This window comes from Erythrolamprus reginae, chromosome 1, assembly GCF_031021105.1.
Source record: "Erythrolamprus reginae isolate rEryReg1 chromosome 1, rEryReg1.hap1, whole genome shotgun sequence".
Lineage (NCBI taxonomy): Eukaryota > Metazoa > Chordata > Lepidosauria > Squamata > Dipsadidae > Erythrolamprus > Erythrolamprus reginae.
Window position 1 is genome coordinate 200,739,674 of NC_091950.1, and position 17,191 is coordinate 200,756,864.

At 36.9% G+C, this 17,191-nt stretch overlaps 1 protein-coding gene across 3 annotated transcripts in view; it reads left to right on the plus strand.

The window, feature by feature from the left end:
- The window catches only part of GULP1 (GULP PTB domain containing engulfment adaptor 1), a 159,834-nt gene that overhangs the window by 68,684 nt on the left and 73,959 nt on the right, over positions 1–17,191 (plus strand). For all 3 annotated transcript variants that reach the window (XM_070731917.1, XM_070731920.1, XM_070731918.1), the window contains exon 3: positions 11,493–11,554. In XM_070731917.1, the coding sequence (XP_070588018.1) occupies positions 11,527–11,554 (28 nt within the window). In that variant the 5' untranslated portion in view covers positions 11,493–11,526. The remainder of the gene's footprint in view (positions 1–11,492; positions 11,555–17,191) is intronic.

Below are 17,191 nucleotides of genomic sequence, written 5' to 3' on the forward strand. Positions count from 1 at the left end.
CCCTGATAGAACCTGGCAGAAAGCCAGTGACTCGGCCCCAGGGATGAGCGGGAGCCTGCCTTTCCATGGTGGCGGTGGTGGCACCGCTCCGGAGCCTGAATGAGCCCATATCCCAGGACTTGTCACTTCTGCCATGGAAAGGCAGCTGAATTGGAAGTCTGGCAAGTCCTAGAGGGTGGGCTCATTCAGGTTCCCAAGCCCCGCCACCACCGCTCCTGCTATGGAAAGGCAGCAAAGGGGAAAATAAGCCTGTCCCCCTCAGATGCCTTTCCATGGCAGGAGCGGTGGTGGCGGTGCCCTGCAGCCTGAACGATGCCGTTCCCCATGACCTGAAGAAAAGAAAACAAGGGAACTTCATGCTGCCATAGAGAAAAGTGCAAAGCCCCCACCATTCCAAGCACTTCCGGTCTGAAACCAGCAGGTTTCTCACCCAAGTGGCCCAACCGAAAAAGTGAATCGTCGTGGGAATGGAAAGAGGCAAATAGATAAGAATAGAAAAGGGGGAGGGGAGGGAATAAGATGTGTTCCCAGTTTATTACTTACTGGTAAATCTTGCAGCTTCTTAAACCTTCTCTCTCTCAAGGAAAACAGGAGTTTAGCTGAATCTTTAGTGCTCTAAAATGGGGGTCTCCAACCTTGGCAACTTTTAAGATTTGTGGACTTCAATTCCCAGAGTTCCTCAGCCAGCAAAGGTGGCTGAGGAACTCTGGGAGTTGTCTTCAAATCCAGCAAGTTTAAGGCTTGTGGACTTCAATTCCCATTTCTGAGCTAGCGTGATTGGTGGAGGAATTCTGGGAATTGAAGTCCACAAGTCTTGAAGCTGTCAAGTTTGAAGTTTGTAAAAAGTGTACATGGTTTTAAAAAGTACAGTATACATGGTTTTAAAAAGTATACATGGTTGTAAAAAGTATTCTGCTACACTGCTATTTTATTAAATAATGTAATACTATGCCATTTGGTTCAGAACACTTTTTTCCTTGGATTCCCCCTCTAAAATCTAGTTGCGTCTTATAGACCGGTGCGTCTTATACACCAAAAATACAGTACATAGCCATAAATAAAATTCCTTGGAAACCTTATCTAATATTTTCTGATTTATGTTTTTTCTCATCCATCTTCAACTCATATATCTACATTCATCTGTGATTTAATTTCACAAGCATTGTTTATAATGTATATCAATGCAGTGCAACTAAATGAATAATTTTATTTAATTGTATGTGATATTGTACCTATAAGATCAGAGATCAAAAAGGCATTTTAAAAAAAAGCTAATAATATATTGTATGGGTGCTATTCAATATAGATTAAAAGAGAAAAATGAAAGAAAAGAGGCGATGTGCACATATAGATATATTTGTGATTATGTGCTTGTATGATGGGTGTCAGTAAGGGTGGAATCGAAATGGAATTGGAATGTGAAGGCATTCACATCAAAACCATTATCTTTTAATTACAGTTTATAGTAGATCAATTTTTACTTTTGAAATAATTATCCTGAATTGATCTGTCAACAGAAAGGGTTGATTTCAGATTAAAGCCAGCATCTGCTGTTGTGGAAGTAGATTAACTCTAAATGCTAAGTATGATACATGGAGAACAAGGGTGATTAGTCTCAGTCATTGCATTTGAATAGATACAAAGATGTTTTTTAAAAGGGATGCTGTCATATCTCCCCTCCATTGTCTTTGGAGATGGGGTGTCAACACCTGGCAGGTGAATACCTCTTCTATGTTGGAAAGGTAGCATTGTAGAGTTATCTGGGGGTGGAAGTAGAAATGCTACTGTAAGTAATGGAATGGTGATATGAGGATTTATTTTTGTCATTTGCATAGTCAGAGTCAAATGCTTTTTGCTAAGCTTCAAGCATGGCTGTATTCAACCCCATCATTAACAGAGTATGAAGTAAGAATCCGCACTAAGCCACAATCAGTAACTATTCTCTTCTTCCAAATGGAGGTGAATTTGTCAGCCAAATTAAGTTGAACCAAGGATTCTACCAACAACAACAATACAACCCCAGACTTATTTGAATCATATTTAAGGCAGAGTCTCATTCTCGGCCTAGATTGAGCCCCAAAATGAATTTGCCACTGAAGGGAAAGCATGGAGCATAGTTCTCAGAGTGTTAGATGAAATTGATTTCAAATTTACAAGAAGCTTAGCCTAAGAAATGAGATTGTTTTTAGAAGAATCTTGTTGCAATTATAACTTAAAGAAAAGATGTTGCCAATAACTAAACATTCTTCAGAGTTACATTACCAATTTATTTCCAATTTTAAACTCCTAGGAAACCGCATGACAAAAAATGTTATTGAGATTTAACTTTTCTATTGTTGCGTAGTGGTATACTCAAGCATTATGAGATTTATCTAGATATTTGATGTAAGGTGGAGTACTAGAAAAGCCAATTCTAATATCTTCCTCAGCCATTTTTATTTTTGCAGTTTTAAGATAAAGTGAGTGAGTTCTGCTAAGCTCTTCACACAATTTAGTACAGAGACATGATGTAAGTGACCTACTTTTAATGTTGTTCACCATTTTCATGACTGTCTGGCTTAGTTTTCAACTCATGGCTGAATGTTTTGGCAACAAGTGCTTCATTATATAGAAGTCACTGTTTATGTGTTTCACTAAAATAGAAAGCCTTGTTGATCCAACTACTGAAAGAACAGCTTCTGCACAAATTACTGCTCTTGGTTTCCAGGACAGATTCTAAATAGTTAATCAAAGCAGTGAAAATACCGCGGCCTGTTGTTGTTGACTCAAGCTCTACAACATCTTCAAACAATTACAGTCATCATTGCGGTGAATGTAATGCCAGTCATTAAGCTTTCCCAGAAAGATCTTTTGACCCATTTGGATTATGTACATTTTCTCACTCCTTGGTTTTTCCCCCCAACCAGAATAAAGATACTTAATAGTACTGTGTAAAAAAGATACATTTTGGTATTTCTTCTACTTCATATTCTTCTGCAGCACCACAAGAAGGAAGAGTTGTGTCTTCGGGCCTCTGCAATTGAATGAAGTTTTATATTTTAGCTATGGGTTCTGTTACTAAATTCTCAGCTTCTTGACTTGAACTGCTTTTGCAAATTTCAAGCTCTTCTTGTTTGAATTTAAAAATTCAAACTTCTAATTGGATTAAGATTGGTCCCAGAAAGACTGGGTATTACTGGGAATGTCTCCTAGTTTGCTCCATTTGTTAAACCAAGAGCACATTCTGGACTAGGATGAAATTCATCACAACACCAACTAAATCTCACTGTTGGGTAATCTGCCTAATGGGATTTATTATTAGGTATGTGTAATCTAAAATTAGATTCATATACATTGTATAGGAAGGATAGAGTAGAGAGAAGGGGAGGTGGAGTAGCCATTTATGTTAAGGAAAGTCTAAAAGCAACACTAATTCAAAATACATGTAAAGAATTGGAGACTCTCTGGGTTTGCATGCAAACTAAAGAGGGTTCTGTCATTAGAATTAGGGTGATCTATAGGCCTCCAGGGCAATCTGAGGATTATGACAACAAGATGGTGGATGAAATTACCCAAATGGCAGTAAAGGGAGATATTGTGGTTATGGGTGATTTCAACATGCCTGACATTGACTGGAATATCCCTAGTGCCCTTACATGCAAAAGTAAGAATGTAGTAGAGATCCTTACAGGAGCAGCTCTGGCACAGCTGGTTAAGACACCAACTAGAGGGGACAATATTCTAGATTTAGTTTTTATGAATGGGATTTGGGTTTCAGAGGTTAAGGTGGGAGAAAATTTAGGTTGCAGTGACCATATATGTTTGTGGTTTGATGTAAAAACTAATTGTGAGCAATGCTATACTGAAACCAAAGTATTGGATTTCAGAAAAACAAATTTTAATGCAATGGGGGAATATTTAAATAATGAATTAAAGGGGAGGGATAAAACGGCAGGAGCGAGCGCCCAGTGGACTGTATTAAAAAGGCCATCTTAAAAGCCACAGAACTGTATGTAAGGCAAATAACTAAAGGTAAAAGGAAGAAGAAACCGCTATGATGTAAGGGCTGTAGTCAATGAAAAAAGTCTGCCTGTAGGAGGTATAAAGAGTCTGGAAGTATAGCTGATAGAGAGGTGTATAAAATAAGGAGGCGAAACAGAAGCTAAAGCCTCAAAAGAGGAAGAAATTGCCAAATCTGTAAAGAAGGGGGATAAAACCTTCTTCAGATATATTAGTGATAGGAAGAAGAAAAACTGCAACATCACAAAGCTTAATACTGGGGACAATAAATACATTGATGGGAATAAGGAGGTCGCTGACCATTTCAATAGCTGCTTATGTTCAGTTTTCTCAAAAGACACCTTACAATATAATACTATGGATGGATATAGCATTGCTTCCAGCTGTTTGGATTCAGCTCCAGCGATCTTAGAGGCTGATGTCTTAGAAGAATTTGAACGATTAAAGATAAATAAGGCAATGGCTCCAGATGGCATCTACCCCAGAGTTCTTAAAAAACTCAAATCTGTCATTGCTACTCCCGACTGATTTGTTTAACCAATCCCTGTTAACAAGAGATGTTCCTGAGGATTGGAGAATGGCCAGTGTTGTGCCTATCCACAAGAAGGGCAGTAGAGAAGAAGCTGGTAACTACAGGCCAGTTAGCTCAACATCAGTTATAGTTAAAATGATGGCGACTCTAATCAAAAGAAGATAAATCAGCACCTAAAAACCAAAACTTATTGGACCCAAACCAGCATGGCTTTATTGAGGGCAAATCATGTCAGTCTAATCTCATTGATTTCTTTGACTATGTTACAAAGGTGTTGGATGAAGGTTGTGCCGTGGATATTGCCTATCTGTACTTCAGCAAAGCCTTTGATACAGTTCCACATAAATAGCTGATAGATAAGTTAGTGACGATTGGACATAATCCCTGGATAGTTCAGTGGATTTGCAGCTGGCTGAAGCATAGACATCAGAGGGTTGTTGTTAATGGCGAGTATTCTGAGCAGAGACTGGTTACAAGAGGTGTGCCACAAGGACCTGTTCTGGGTCTTATTCTTTTTAATATATTTGTGAGTGACATAGGGGAAGGTGTGATAGAGAAGATTTGCCTATTTGCCGATGACTCTAAAGTGTGCAATAGGGTTGATATTCCTGGAGGCGTCTGTAATATGGCAAACGATTTAGCTTTTACTAGATAAATGGTCAAAGCAATGGAAACTGCATGAGGTCTTTTTATGCCATCAATCTTCTATGTTTCTATTAGGCCTGAGTTTTGTTGAGAAGTAGATATATTTTGGATGTTAGGGTTTGTATCAAGTTTTTCTTCCAGTGCTTTGTAGAATTTTGAGTTCTACATTACAAATTAGTATTTATCATGCACTTTTTTCTGCTAGAAATACTGTATTCAGTAATTAAGTTATTTCAGTTAACTAGATGCCCAACTCAGCTCTAAATAAATATACATTATTTAAATATCAGGAATAGTACACTTTTTCCATGAGAATCTGTTAGCCTTGTCTTCCTGTACACTATTTTTTTTTATTGCCTGTATTTTTATCATATAATTCTTTCTTTTTTCTGTCTATTTTCCTCACTCTGTCTCCATTTTCCTCAATCAGGCCTTCTTTCTTCTAAGATTCATGTTACCTTTGGTTCGTTGGTGAAATTTGAAAAGCAGTATCTCCTTTTCTAATACTGCCCACTTTCCACTTTCTGCTTCCCCTTCTCTTCTGGTTTTTCACGAAGCAGAAGTAGAGCTTGTTGATTTGCCAGTCTTTACCTCATCCCCATAGATGTTCCCTTCCTTCTGCCCTCTCATTTGAGTTCCTCAGGGTTTAAGGTAAATAGTTTTTTAAATCTTTAGTTTCCTCCCCACCATTTGAATAGGATAATTTGTTTGCATAGTACAAAAATAATGATCAAGTTTCCTTCCTGTTTCAAAGGAATCACCATAATCATGGGCAAACTGTTATTACTGTACTATGTTTATTGTGCTTTAAGATATATTTAGTAAACATTTTTTTAAAATAAAAGAAGTGCTGCAAGCTTTCCAGATAAGTAAAAGATTCAGTAAATAAATATTATTCAACTTAATCATAGTGGGTAGATTTGCACAGCTGTTCTTGATTATCAAAATGACTTATGACTAATGCCCTGTGGGAAAATGAATGATATTGAATGACGGGACAATGGTGATATTTCACTGGCCATGCTGCAAGCTTCTTCAGAATTGAGTACATTCATTATTTGCTTTATTTAGTAACATTTGTAGGCATTTAGTAACATTTAGTAACATTTAGTAACATTTGATTCCCAGAGAGCATGGGTGGCTTACAGTCTAATAGGAATGGTATTAAAAAAAACAAAGAAGATTTTTTTTAAAACATGAGCAAAAATAAACAGTAACAACAGCAAACATATAAACAACAGAACAGCCACCTCCCCAAACATCATCAGGGTGGGATCTATCTGAATATCTGGAGGGATATCATTCCAGAGAGCAAATATTATGACAGAAAAGGCTTGGGTCCTATGACGTGACATGGCTAAATTAATGGGATCCCAAGCACTCCCACTTTTCCTAGCTCACTGGATGTAGAGGAAGAACCAGAGAGGCAGTCCTTCAAATAACTAGTCTCTTCCTCTGCCATGAAGACTTTATAGTGATAACTAGTACCTTGAACTACTCTGGTATCTAATTAGTAACCAATGCTGATTACAAAATGGTTGGCTTCCATAAGAATGTGGACACCCCTTTCATTTCTTGCATTGGTACATCTGATCTAGCTGTAGCTTCTTCATGGGCAACACCATGTAGAGTGTCTTACAGTAATCCATTGAAGTTGGAGGTAACTGTCTGAAGAGCCTATCAATCCAGAAAAGGGTGCACTAGATATACTGTGCAAAGACTGTCTTAACTACAACTTTTTGAAAGGACCTGAGTCTAAGACAATTTACAGTGTTCAGTGAGGAATGTGCAACCTCATCCAAGCCCCAAAATGGAAAATCATCAGATCCAGTGGGCTCAAATATCCTCATTCCCTCTCTCTTATCAAAATTATGTCTGTTCTTCTCCACCCAGACCCATAGAGTCTCCACATACTAGGGCAAACTTCAATATCATCCTTTGTTTGACCTGGAATTGTGATGTATAGTTGGTCATCATCAACCAACTATACATCACCCCAAATACTTCACCCCAAACTGGTGACTCACCCAGTGGTTTCATATAGATGTTAAACAAGAGCAATTATCAAGTCCCACAAGTGTCAAGTCCCCCACCGACAAGTGAGAGGCCATGGACTCAATTTCCTCCCTACTTAACATTGATTGAAACCAGAGACAAAGGAAAAGAGTAGAACTGCCACCTAACAGTGTTGCCCACTCCAAAGCATTTCCATCATTCCAGAAAGATGCCATAATTGTTGTTATCAAAAGTGGTTGAACCCTTCTAGACTGAATGCTTTATTCATGGTGTACAAAATATGTTTATTTATTCTGTTATACTTTTAATTTTTTGTTCAATTATTGTATTTCTCAGTCCTAGGTATTAATTGTGTTTTTATTTAGTTACATTTTTATACTTCTGTCCAATTTTAAACTCCTCTGAATGGTATCATATATTGGTGTGTCTGAATTTATAGACAGGTGGACCAGGGCAAGGTATTCAATTCTCTGCATAGTGAAAATACTAGCCAATCTAACATAAATCATTCATGAATAAACAATATATTGCAATATCTTATTCCTGATTTATGAAGAGCAGAGTCCCATATTGAATTCACTGTAAAGTAGAATGAATGGAATTTGCTCCTGCATGCATCTCACTAACCTCATGGTGTTCTGTGATGAGTTATCAAGAATCCTACTATTTCTGCTTTAAATCTTCTGCCAGTTTTAAGGAGGATAGTGCTATAGTTACTAATACAATTGTATTAGTATCCAGACAGAATGTGGGCTCTGCTTCCATGATCATTTTCTTTCCCTGATCTTGCCATTACTTAGACCAGTGTTTTTCAACCAGTGTGCCGTGGCACACTAGTGTGCCACGAGACATGATCAGGTGTGCCGCGAAGCTCAGAGAGAGAAAGAAAGTAAGAGAGAGTGAAAGAGAGAGAGAGAGAGAAAGAAAGAAAGAGAGAAAGAAAGCAAGAGAGAGAGAAAGCAAGAGAGAAAGAAAGCAAGAGAGAGAAAGAGCAAGCGAGAGAGAAAGAGAACAAGAGAGAGAGAAAGAAAGCAAGAGAGAGTGAGAAAGAGAGGGAGGGAAGGAGAGAGAGAGAAAGACATAGAGTGAGGTAGGGAGGGAGAGAGAAAGAGAGCAAAAAAGAGAGGAAGGAAGGAAGGAAGAGAAAGAAAGGGATGGAGAGAGAGAGAGAAAGAAAGAGGAAGGAAGGGAGAGAAAGAGGGAGGGAGAGAGAAATAAAGCAAAAAGGAGGAAGAGAGAGAGAGAGATAATTTTTTGTCCAAACTTTTTTTAGCCCCCCAGGGTTTTGTAAATGTAAAAAATGTGCCGCGGCTCAAAAAAGGTTGAAAATCACTGACTTAGACTACTCTGTTGCCTTTCCTACAGAAGGGAAGTTTCTGGCAGCTCCAAATAAATCAATATGTTTCTGGAACCCATGAAACTATTAATAATATAAACACTATAGATGATGTTTGTCCAAGAATTGCCAAGATGCAAATGCAGCTTGTCTTGCAGAAAAATTTCCCACATTGAAGATGTGATGGAAAAATAAGTTTCATTCTAGCTATATGACTTTTTTTCTCTTTTTTCTTAGGGAGGAAGTACCACATAAGCAAAGAGAGACCACCTCATGATCTAGGGACATATGTTTATCATATCAAAATAGAAACAGTGATATTTTAAAAAATGTGAATTGACAAAACTTTATTTATGAAAAGATCTTTTCTTTTAATGTATAAAGATAGCAATTTAGAACAGATTGGAAGAGATAATCTTTTGTGTGCACAATTATATGTAATCTATCTTTAAATCATTTTTGTGTTCCCTACTGGTTATGGAAATTGTTATTTTTCTAAAAAATTAATAAGGGAAATTTCATAGATTATAAGAGATCTCTATAGATTTTATTTGTTGTGATGCCATTAAATTTTCTTTTTCTCTAAATGTCTATGGAGATTTTTAATCATCCAGGTCATGGTTGTCCCAAAGTTGTCCCAACTAAAAGAATGCAAATGACCAGCTGTCTGCAAGGATTATAAATCCTTCCATTCCCCACCATCTAGTCAGAACTGAAAAAGCTTCTTGGATGAGAAATGAAACATCTTCAAGGAAAAACCAGATAGTCCTTCTGGAAAAAAAGCACCTTTACTCTTTTTTGCTCATTTACTTGCTTGTCTGTGAGATAACTACATGGAATGTCAGGAAAATATAGAGGGAAACAAACAGTTTTAAAAATTGGCTTAAGTCAATTCACCTTGAATAAATGAGTTATTTGATTCTACAATGTCTCAGAGTCTTTGGAGAGGGACGGCACACAAATCTAATAAATTATTATTATTATTATTATTATTATTATTATTATTATTATCTATTATTATAATTATCTATTATCTTTATCTGTTATCTGTTGTTGTTATTATTATTATTATTGTTGTTGTTATTATTATTATTATTATTATTATTATTATTATTATTATTATTTAGATTTCTATGCCATCCTTCTCGAAGAGACTCAGGGCAGCGTACAACACTGTAAATACAAACAATACATATGAGAAATCTAATTATTTTAAAAGGACATAATAAAAATCTAAAACCCCTTATACAGTCATCCACATTCATCCAATTCAATCATTCATATCAGCTGGGGACAATCTCATGGTTCATGGTCCCCATGCCCGCTGGCAGAGGTAGGTCTGCAGAGCTCTATGAAAGGCCAGGAAGGAGAGGGCAGTATGTATCTCCGGAGGGAGTTCATTCCAGAGGGCTGGGGCCACCACAGAGAAGGCTCTTCCTCTAGGCCCCACCAGGTGACATTGTTTGGCCAACGGGACCTGGAGAAGGCCACCTCTGTGGGACCTAATTGGCCACTGGGATGCTGGGATATTAAATAAGTATCTACTTACCTTGGCACTAGATAATCCTTACCTGAAAGATGGGCAAAGATGGGTTAAGACTCTCTCAGACCTCTTCTGAGACTTACTCATCTCAAATCTCTTTTCTTCCAATTTCTCCTCCAAGTATAAACTAGGAGGATATATCCTGTTGTTGCCATATTTTGGGAGTTCCACCATTTAGTCGTTAGAATTGTGTTCTTTATATTGCTTGTTAACAGTGATTATGTCTAAAAATATGCTTTTTTAATATGTACATCATCTTCTGCCTTCATCTTCTGCCTTAAGAAACTGATACGTTCCAAACTAATAAGTAACCAAGACAAATTCCTTGTGTGTCTAATCACAATTGGCCAATAAAATTCTATTCTATTCCATTCCGTTCCATTCCATTCCATTCCATCCCATCCCATCCTAACTGCATTGCTCTGGAAATACACTGCTTTAAACTTCTGTGAAATCAAACTGTCCACTTAGGAAGCAACACTGATTAGCAATCAATTTCACATGCTGTTGTGCACATTCAACTTTGTACAGAACAAAGTATTCAATGAGAATATTTCATTCATGCAGATCTAGGATGCGTTATTTGAGTGTTCTCTTTATTTTTTTGAGCAGTATATAAACATGGCCTTTGCTTAAAGACCATTTGTTCAGCAACCATTTGATAGCAATGAATGAAGAAACTTACATCCATGCCCAAAGTTACAACCCAATTGTCATGTAATTGCAATCTGGGCTGTTTGCAATCCATTTGCACTTATGCCATATTGCCATGTGCCCCACAATCATGTGATCGCTATTTGAAATCCTTCCTACCACCCTTCCTGGAAAGTCAATGGAATCTAGTAGAATTTAATTTGAAGATTCATTTATAAATAAAACCTATGTGATCAAAGTTAATCAATGAATATTGATTAACTGATAAAAATCCAGAGAAATTCATTTGTGATACCATGTCTTATAACAGAAATAAAGCAAGACAAAACAAAAACTATCTCTAGAAAATGGGGCTCTAAGGGTACTGAAAACTCTAAGTGTTGATATTGTCTTAAATTTAAGGAATTTACTTTCTGTCCAATCTACCTTTATATTTATATTAGGCATTTTAGTCTTCAAAGACTCTAGGGTAAATCTAATAGAGATTGGTGAGACTTTGTTAACATGTTGTGAGCAACCTCAAGTCCACGGAGAGGGGCGGCATACAAATCCAATTAAAAACATAAATAAATTTAGCAAGTTTTGTTAGATTGCATTTCAAATATATTCCAGAATATACTGTATGTGTTAGTTCTTTTTTAAATGACATTTTCATAGTATGTTACATGATTCTAATAGTAGTTGCAAATAAACTATTGTGAAATCAATGTCACTTTTTAATCAACATTTATAGATGTATACATATATTGTTTTGTTTTATTTTTTAGTTTAAATCATATACACAGTGGATGATTTCTCATCATGAATCGTGCTTTTAGCAGAAAAAAAGGTAAGCAGTTTCAATTCGATGATATTGGAAAAGTAAAAAAAGAAGTTTTGAAATTCGATGTTTCAATTCAATGATATTGGAAAAGTAAAAAAAGAAATATTGAAAAAAAGACAAAGTTCAAAAGGACAAAACTTGAAATGACATTTGGCCAGAGCGTTTTGATAAAATGCCCTAATAAGTTGTTATTTAATTACAGGAGTGGTTTATAAGATTTAAAAGATAAACTAAAACCATATAACAATTGTTTATACTAATGATGCAGGGTAAAGGGGGGGAGGGGAGAAAAACCAACATCCACAAAAAAACTGGGGGGACAAATTAGAAATCTTCCAAAAGGGCACCTGAAGAAGTAAGCATTTTCATGCACGTGACTTATGAGGGCACTCTGGAGTTCTTATCACACATAATAGAAGCTCTCCTAATAATCTCATTGACTGCCCAAATCTGTAACAATGAAAAAAGTCCATTAGGTATTCTGGTCCGAACACTCAAGCTTCTCTCAACTAGTTAGGATGGAAATAGGTGTTTCAAGGACAGAGTTCTTATAAATAGATTATAGAAAAACTATTAACGCAAATACAAAAGGACCCCAGTGGCTACTAAATATCAAATACAAGCCCAACATAGAAGAACAACAAGGTTTAAATTCTTGTAGCTCTCAACTGATGATGAGAAAAACGATTATCATTTGTCCACTGTCTTAACACCTGAGAAAAACAATTACTAAATAGTTATTTATAACCCTAAAAAGAATGTATTATAAGAGGTTTGAAGAATGAATAAGTGTGTGTGAGTGAGTGAGTGATTTTTTGTCATCACCCTGATATATGGGAGGAGCATCATCACTTCCTTTTTGCCTCTCGGTCTCACCAGGAGCCATATTCCAAGGTAGATAAACCTTTTATAGCCAACAACTATAATGTAACATATCCTTTTCATTATCAGCAAAAATATGTTACATGTATGTATGTAGGTGTGTGTGTGTGTGTGTGTGGAGAGAGAGAGAGAGAGAGAGAGAGAGAGAGAGAGAGAGAGAGAGAGAGAGAGAGAGAGTCATAGTCTCCTGGGAAAAATCCTTGGTTTTCTTTTAAAAACAATATTAAAAACCTGAAATAAGGAACTCTATTCTCATATAACTGGCAGTGTATATTCAAAATACATCATTCAATATATACAGTACTTTGAATGAGCCTCCCAACTACAATAGTATATGTCAGATTTAGCTAAAGTGCTAGGACAAAGTCCTAATTTAAGCTTTTGATTTGAGGTTTGGAACTATAACACTATAAATAACGGTTTGTAATAAGACGAACATTGCTTTAGTTTTATGCTTGTACACAGGATGATTTTCTTAATATCCAATTTGGTAGAAACCATCATTATTTCCTACTGTGGTTTTCTGCAGGGCAGTTCGCACGGCATGGTCATCAAGGACAAGGCAACTCTAATGGTGCAATGAAAGTTCTATTTGCCCTTTAAGTTTTTCATGGTTGCCATCTTGATTTTATTGGTCAAAACCTAGTTCACTGAAATTTACTGAAACCAGCTAAAATGAGGCAGAATTCAGTAAAACTAAGTAGATTTTTTTCAAGAAGATGGAATGACGAATTACGGTAATCAGTAGTTGAAAATGCAGGCAAGTGCCTATCATCTGCTGCTTAACAGGGGAGAAGTAACAGGATTGTGCAAGTTACACCAAATTATGATTTAGTGCTGCTCTAAATTAATGGTTTCATGCTTAATGTGTCAGAAATGAGCAGGAATAATCCTTTTGCTTATGCACGTCTCTGTTCCTCTGATGGGGCTGTGAAGAGTAGATTGAAAATCTTTGCTTCCATTTTAGAGTAAGAGTAATGTGTTTTGCATTATGAAGATAACTATAATCTTGCAAGAATTCAAAGAAGCAGCTCCTGGTAGATAATCCAGGGGAAATTGTATCAATCAGTTGGAGCTTTCTTTGAGGGTTAGTTTTAATGGCAACATTTTTAGAAGTGGTTTGCCATTGATTTTGTTCTGGACCAAGAGAGAGTAATTGGCACATATCATCCAGCTGCCAGTTGTTCATTTATTCCATTATATAGCTGCCTAAAAGTAAAAGAAGTCCTTGCAGATTTTACTCCGCTATTCATTGTCGACTACTGGGGACGGTGCTCATTTCTGTTTCAAGATTGCTTGAGCCAGTGCTGTCCAAAAACATTTCTGCAGTTATTTGGCCAGCATGACATCACAAACCTTGCCACCGAAGTGGTAACTATTTATCTACTGCCATCTGTATGCTTTGAAACTGCTAGATTGGCAGGAACTAGGTCAAGGATGAGTGGCACTCAGAACTCAAATCTGGGCTGCCAATTTTTCATCTGACAAGCCCAGTGTCTTAACTGCTGAGCCACGATACCAAAACCAGGACTAAAACTCTGTTTTCCAATATTCCTTCTCCAGAACCTTATCTGTTAGATCAGGAGTGTCAAACTCAATTTTATTCAGGGACAAATCAGGAATGTGGTTGACCTCAGAGATGCTGGGCATGTATGGCTGATGAGTCTACGGAAAGGGGCGGCATACAAATCTAATAAATAAATGAATGAATGAATGAATGAATGAATGAATGAATGAATGAATAAATAAATAGTTGAGTGTGAACAACTGATGGGGCATGGCCAACTGGGTGGGTGTGACCAGCTTGATGTCACTCCCCAAATGTCTGGCATGTTTTCTCTTCACGTTATTTGTTTGTTTGTTTGTTTGTTTGTTAGATTTGTATGCCGCCCCTCTCCATAGACTTGGGGTGGCTCACAGCAACAATAAAACAATGTACGACAAATCTAATAATTTAAAAACACTAAAGGTAGTTATGTTGGCTTGATCTTTCCTCTTCGTATTGGGTAGATCAGGATGGCCCCTCAGGTTGAATCCAACCACCGGATTTGGACCACTAGCCTTGAGTTTGACACCTCTACAATAGATAAAATTGGCTCTCTCTCTAATATCAAGTTAACTTGCAGGTTTATTTAGCAGCTATTTGTTGTTGGGGTAGCAGTAAAAGTGCGGGGAATGATAACGTGTATTCTTCAATATCTAGAATGTACATAATAATATACAAATACATGGCTATTTTGACTTCCTTTAGGTAGACCACAAAGATTAAAAAACTTAACTATGTCTTTTCCCCTTAGGTTTTCATAGATTTAATATTAAAAATGAAAGAAGAATGGGAAAAGAGCAAGAAAAACAAATAAATTAAGTCATAAGTTATTTATCAGCTAACCAAACCAAATAAGTTAATAAGTTAATTCTAGTGAAAATGGTTTTTAGGTATTGTTATATATTATAGCTCTAAATTCTATATTAAAATTTTAAAGAACAATTAACCTATTCCTAAATGAAATCTGCCCTATGCCAGATAAAGTATCCGTTTGGTGGCTATTATAGTAATATTATCCTGGTATTTCATTTTATTGCAAAAGCAAATGTAAAGAGGGAAGAGACTAATAAACCAAATCCAAACTTCTTTAGGATATATTTATTTGCCTGGGAGTAAAAAATAAATGTACATAAAAAAAAGATAATTACATAATGAGGTACAGAAATTTGAGCCAAAGCAAATAATGCCAAATTTAAGAAATAATTATATACTGGTATTTTAGTATTGTCAACCTCAAGGCAGATTGAGTTCATTTTTATGGGTATATTGATTGATTTTTAATAACAGAAGATGGTAAAACATTTCACTTTTATATCTCAAATAGAAAATACAATTTTGTTCTGAATTTTATAGTTAAATAGTGAAATGAATAAGCAATAAATTGTGCCAATGAATCAGTAAGTTATACATTGTAAGCATATTGAAAAGGGTATGCTTGCTTTTTTGTGCTGTTTTTTGCACTCCACAGGATTCAGGGAAGCTTCCTGAAGCCCCAGGATGCAAAAAACAGGACAATGGACAAATAGGAGTTTTGGAAAATGCATTTCCAGTTTGCCAGTTGTGCTGTTTTTTGTACCCCGGAGGGTTCAGGGAAGCTTCCTGAAGTCCCAGAGTGCAAAAAACAGCCCAACAGACAAACCAGAAGTTTGGGAAACAGACTTCTGGTTTGTCTGCTGGGCTGTTTTTTGTACTCCAGGGCTTCAGTAAGCTTCCTTGAACCCTCCGGGGTACAAAAACCAGCACAGCGAGCAAAACGTATGTGCATTTTCTGAACTTCCAGTTTGCCCATTTAGCTTTTTTTTTTTCCACTCAGGGGCTTGAGGGAAGTTTCCTGAAGCTTCCAGGGGGTGAAACAGCCTTTCCCAAGGCCAAAAATCAGCTGGACAATGTGCACATGCATGCTGGAGCTGATATAGGACAACATCTCACATGCCCTCTGATATGGTTCTGCATGTCACAGGTTCGCCATCACGGGGCTAAGGAGATTTAGATACTCTAAATTAGGTATCTCCAGCCATTGAGAGTTGGGATCTTAGAGATATAACTGAAAGACCATAGGCACTCTAACAAAATGACTGCCTTGGTGAACTTATCCAGTAATAAAATACTCATTTAGTAAAAGGCAAATTGATTTGAACTGAATAAAGGTGGAATATAAATCTAATAAATAACTTGGCTTTCTGTCCTTCCTAAGATTCTGTCCACTGTCCAAGGCCCACCATGTTTGGGTGGGAGGGCAGGTAATTTGGCATATTTCCAAGCAAACAAGATATGTAGCTTAGTCTACTGCATTTTTAAAAAAGAATGTCCCTGGAGTCTAGGTGGTTTTCAGATATTTTCTTGGAAATACAGTTTGCCACGTTTATTGTGTTGAATTGAAAGAATCTTTAAAAAGTAAACTGGAACAGAGAATCTAAAGTTGCCTTACCGGGAACCCTGTTCAACACAACATTTCTCAGCATTGCTTTGTGGCTATATACCATATTTTTTAGAGTATAAGATGCACCCTTTCCCCCTAAAAGAAGCTGAAAATGTGGCTGTATCTTATACTCCGAATGTAGCTTTTACTAAGCTTTTTTTTTAGCCCTAACAAGGAGCTAACACAATTTTCTGTGCTTTGCTAGCAAAACGATCTTCCCTTTGCCTGATTTTCTCATTTTTTTTTCTCTGAACAGAGAGATAAGTGAAGAGTTTTAGAAACTGTTTTTTATCCCCAACCAGGGGATAAAAAGCAAGCATGTGTGCTCAAAACCAGGCAACTAATTTGATGAAGCTGACCAGACTAAGGACTAGCCTGATAGGCAGATTATTTTTTCCCTACTTTCCTCCCCCAAAACTAAGGCGCGTCTTATACTCCGGTGCAACTTATACTTCGAAAAATACGGTATTGTGTGAATTCTGCCATTTATTTGCATGTGATTTTCATGATGTTATTTCTGAACAAAATATAATGAGGAAAACAATAACAAAACTGCTAGATTTCTTTACAGCTTCTGCCAAAATAGAACGCCTACAAAAAAAAGAAACTCATAATTAGCAGTTATGTTTCCCCTTTATTCGATTGCTAAAAATATATTAAAATAACAAGAACCGCTTTCGACCACACGAATCCCAGCGGCCGATAAGGTCCCACAGAGTTGGCCTTCTCCAGGTCCCGCCGACCAAACAATGTCGCTTGGCGGGCCCGAGGGGAAGAGTCTTCTCTGTGGCGGCCC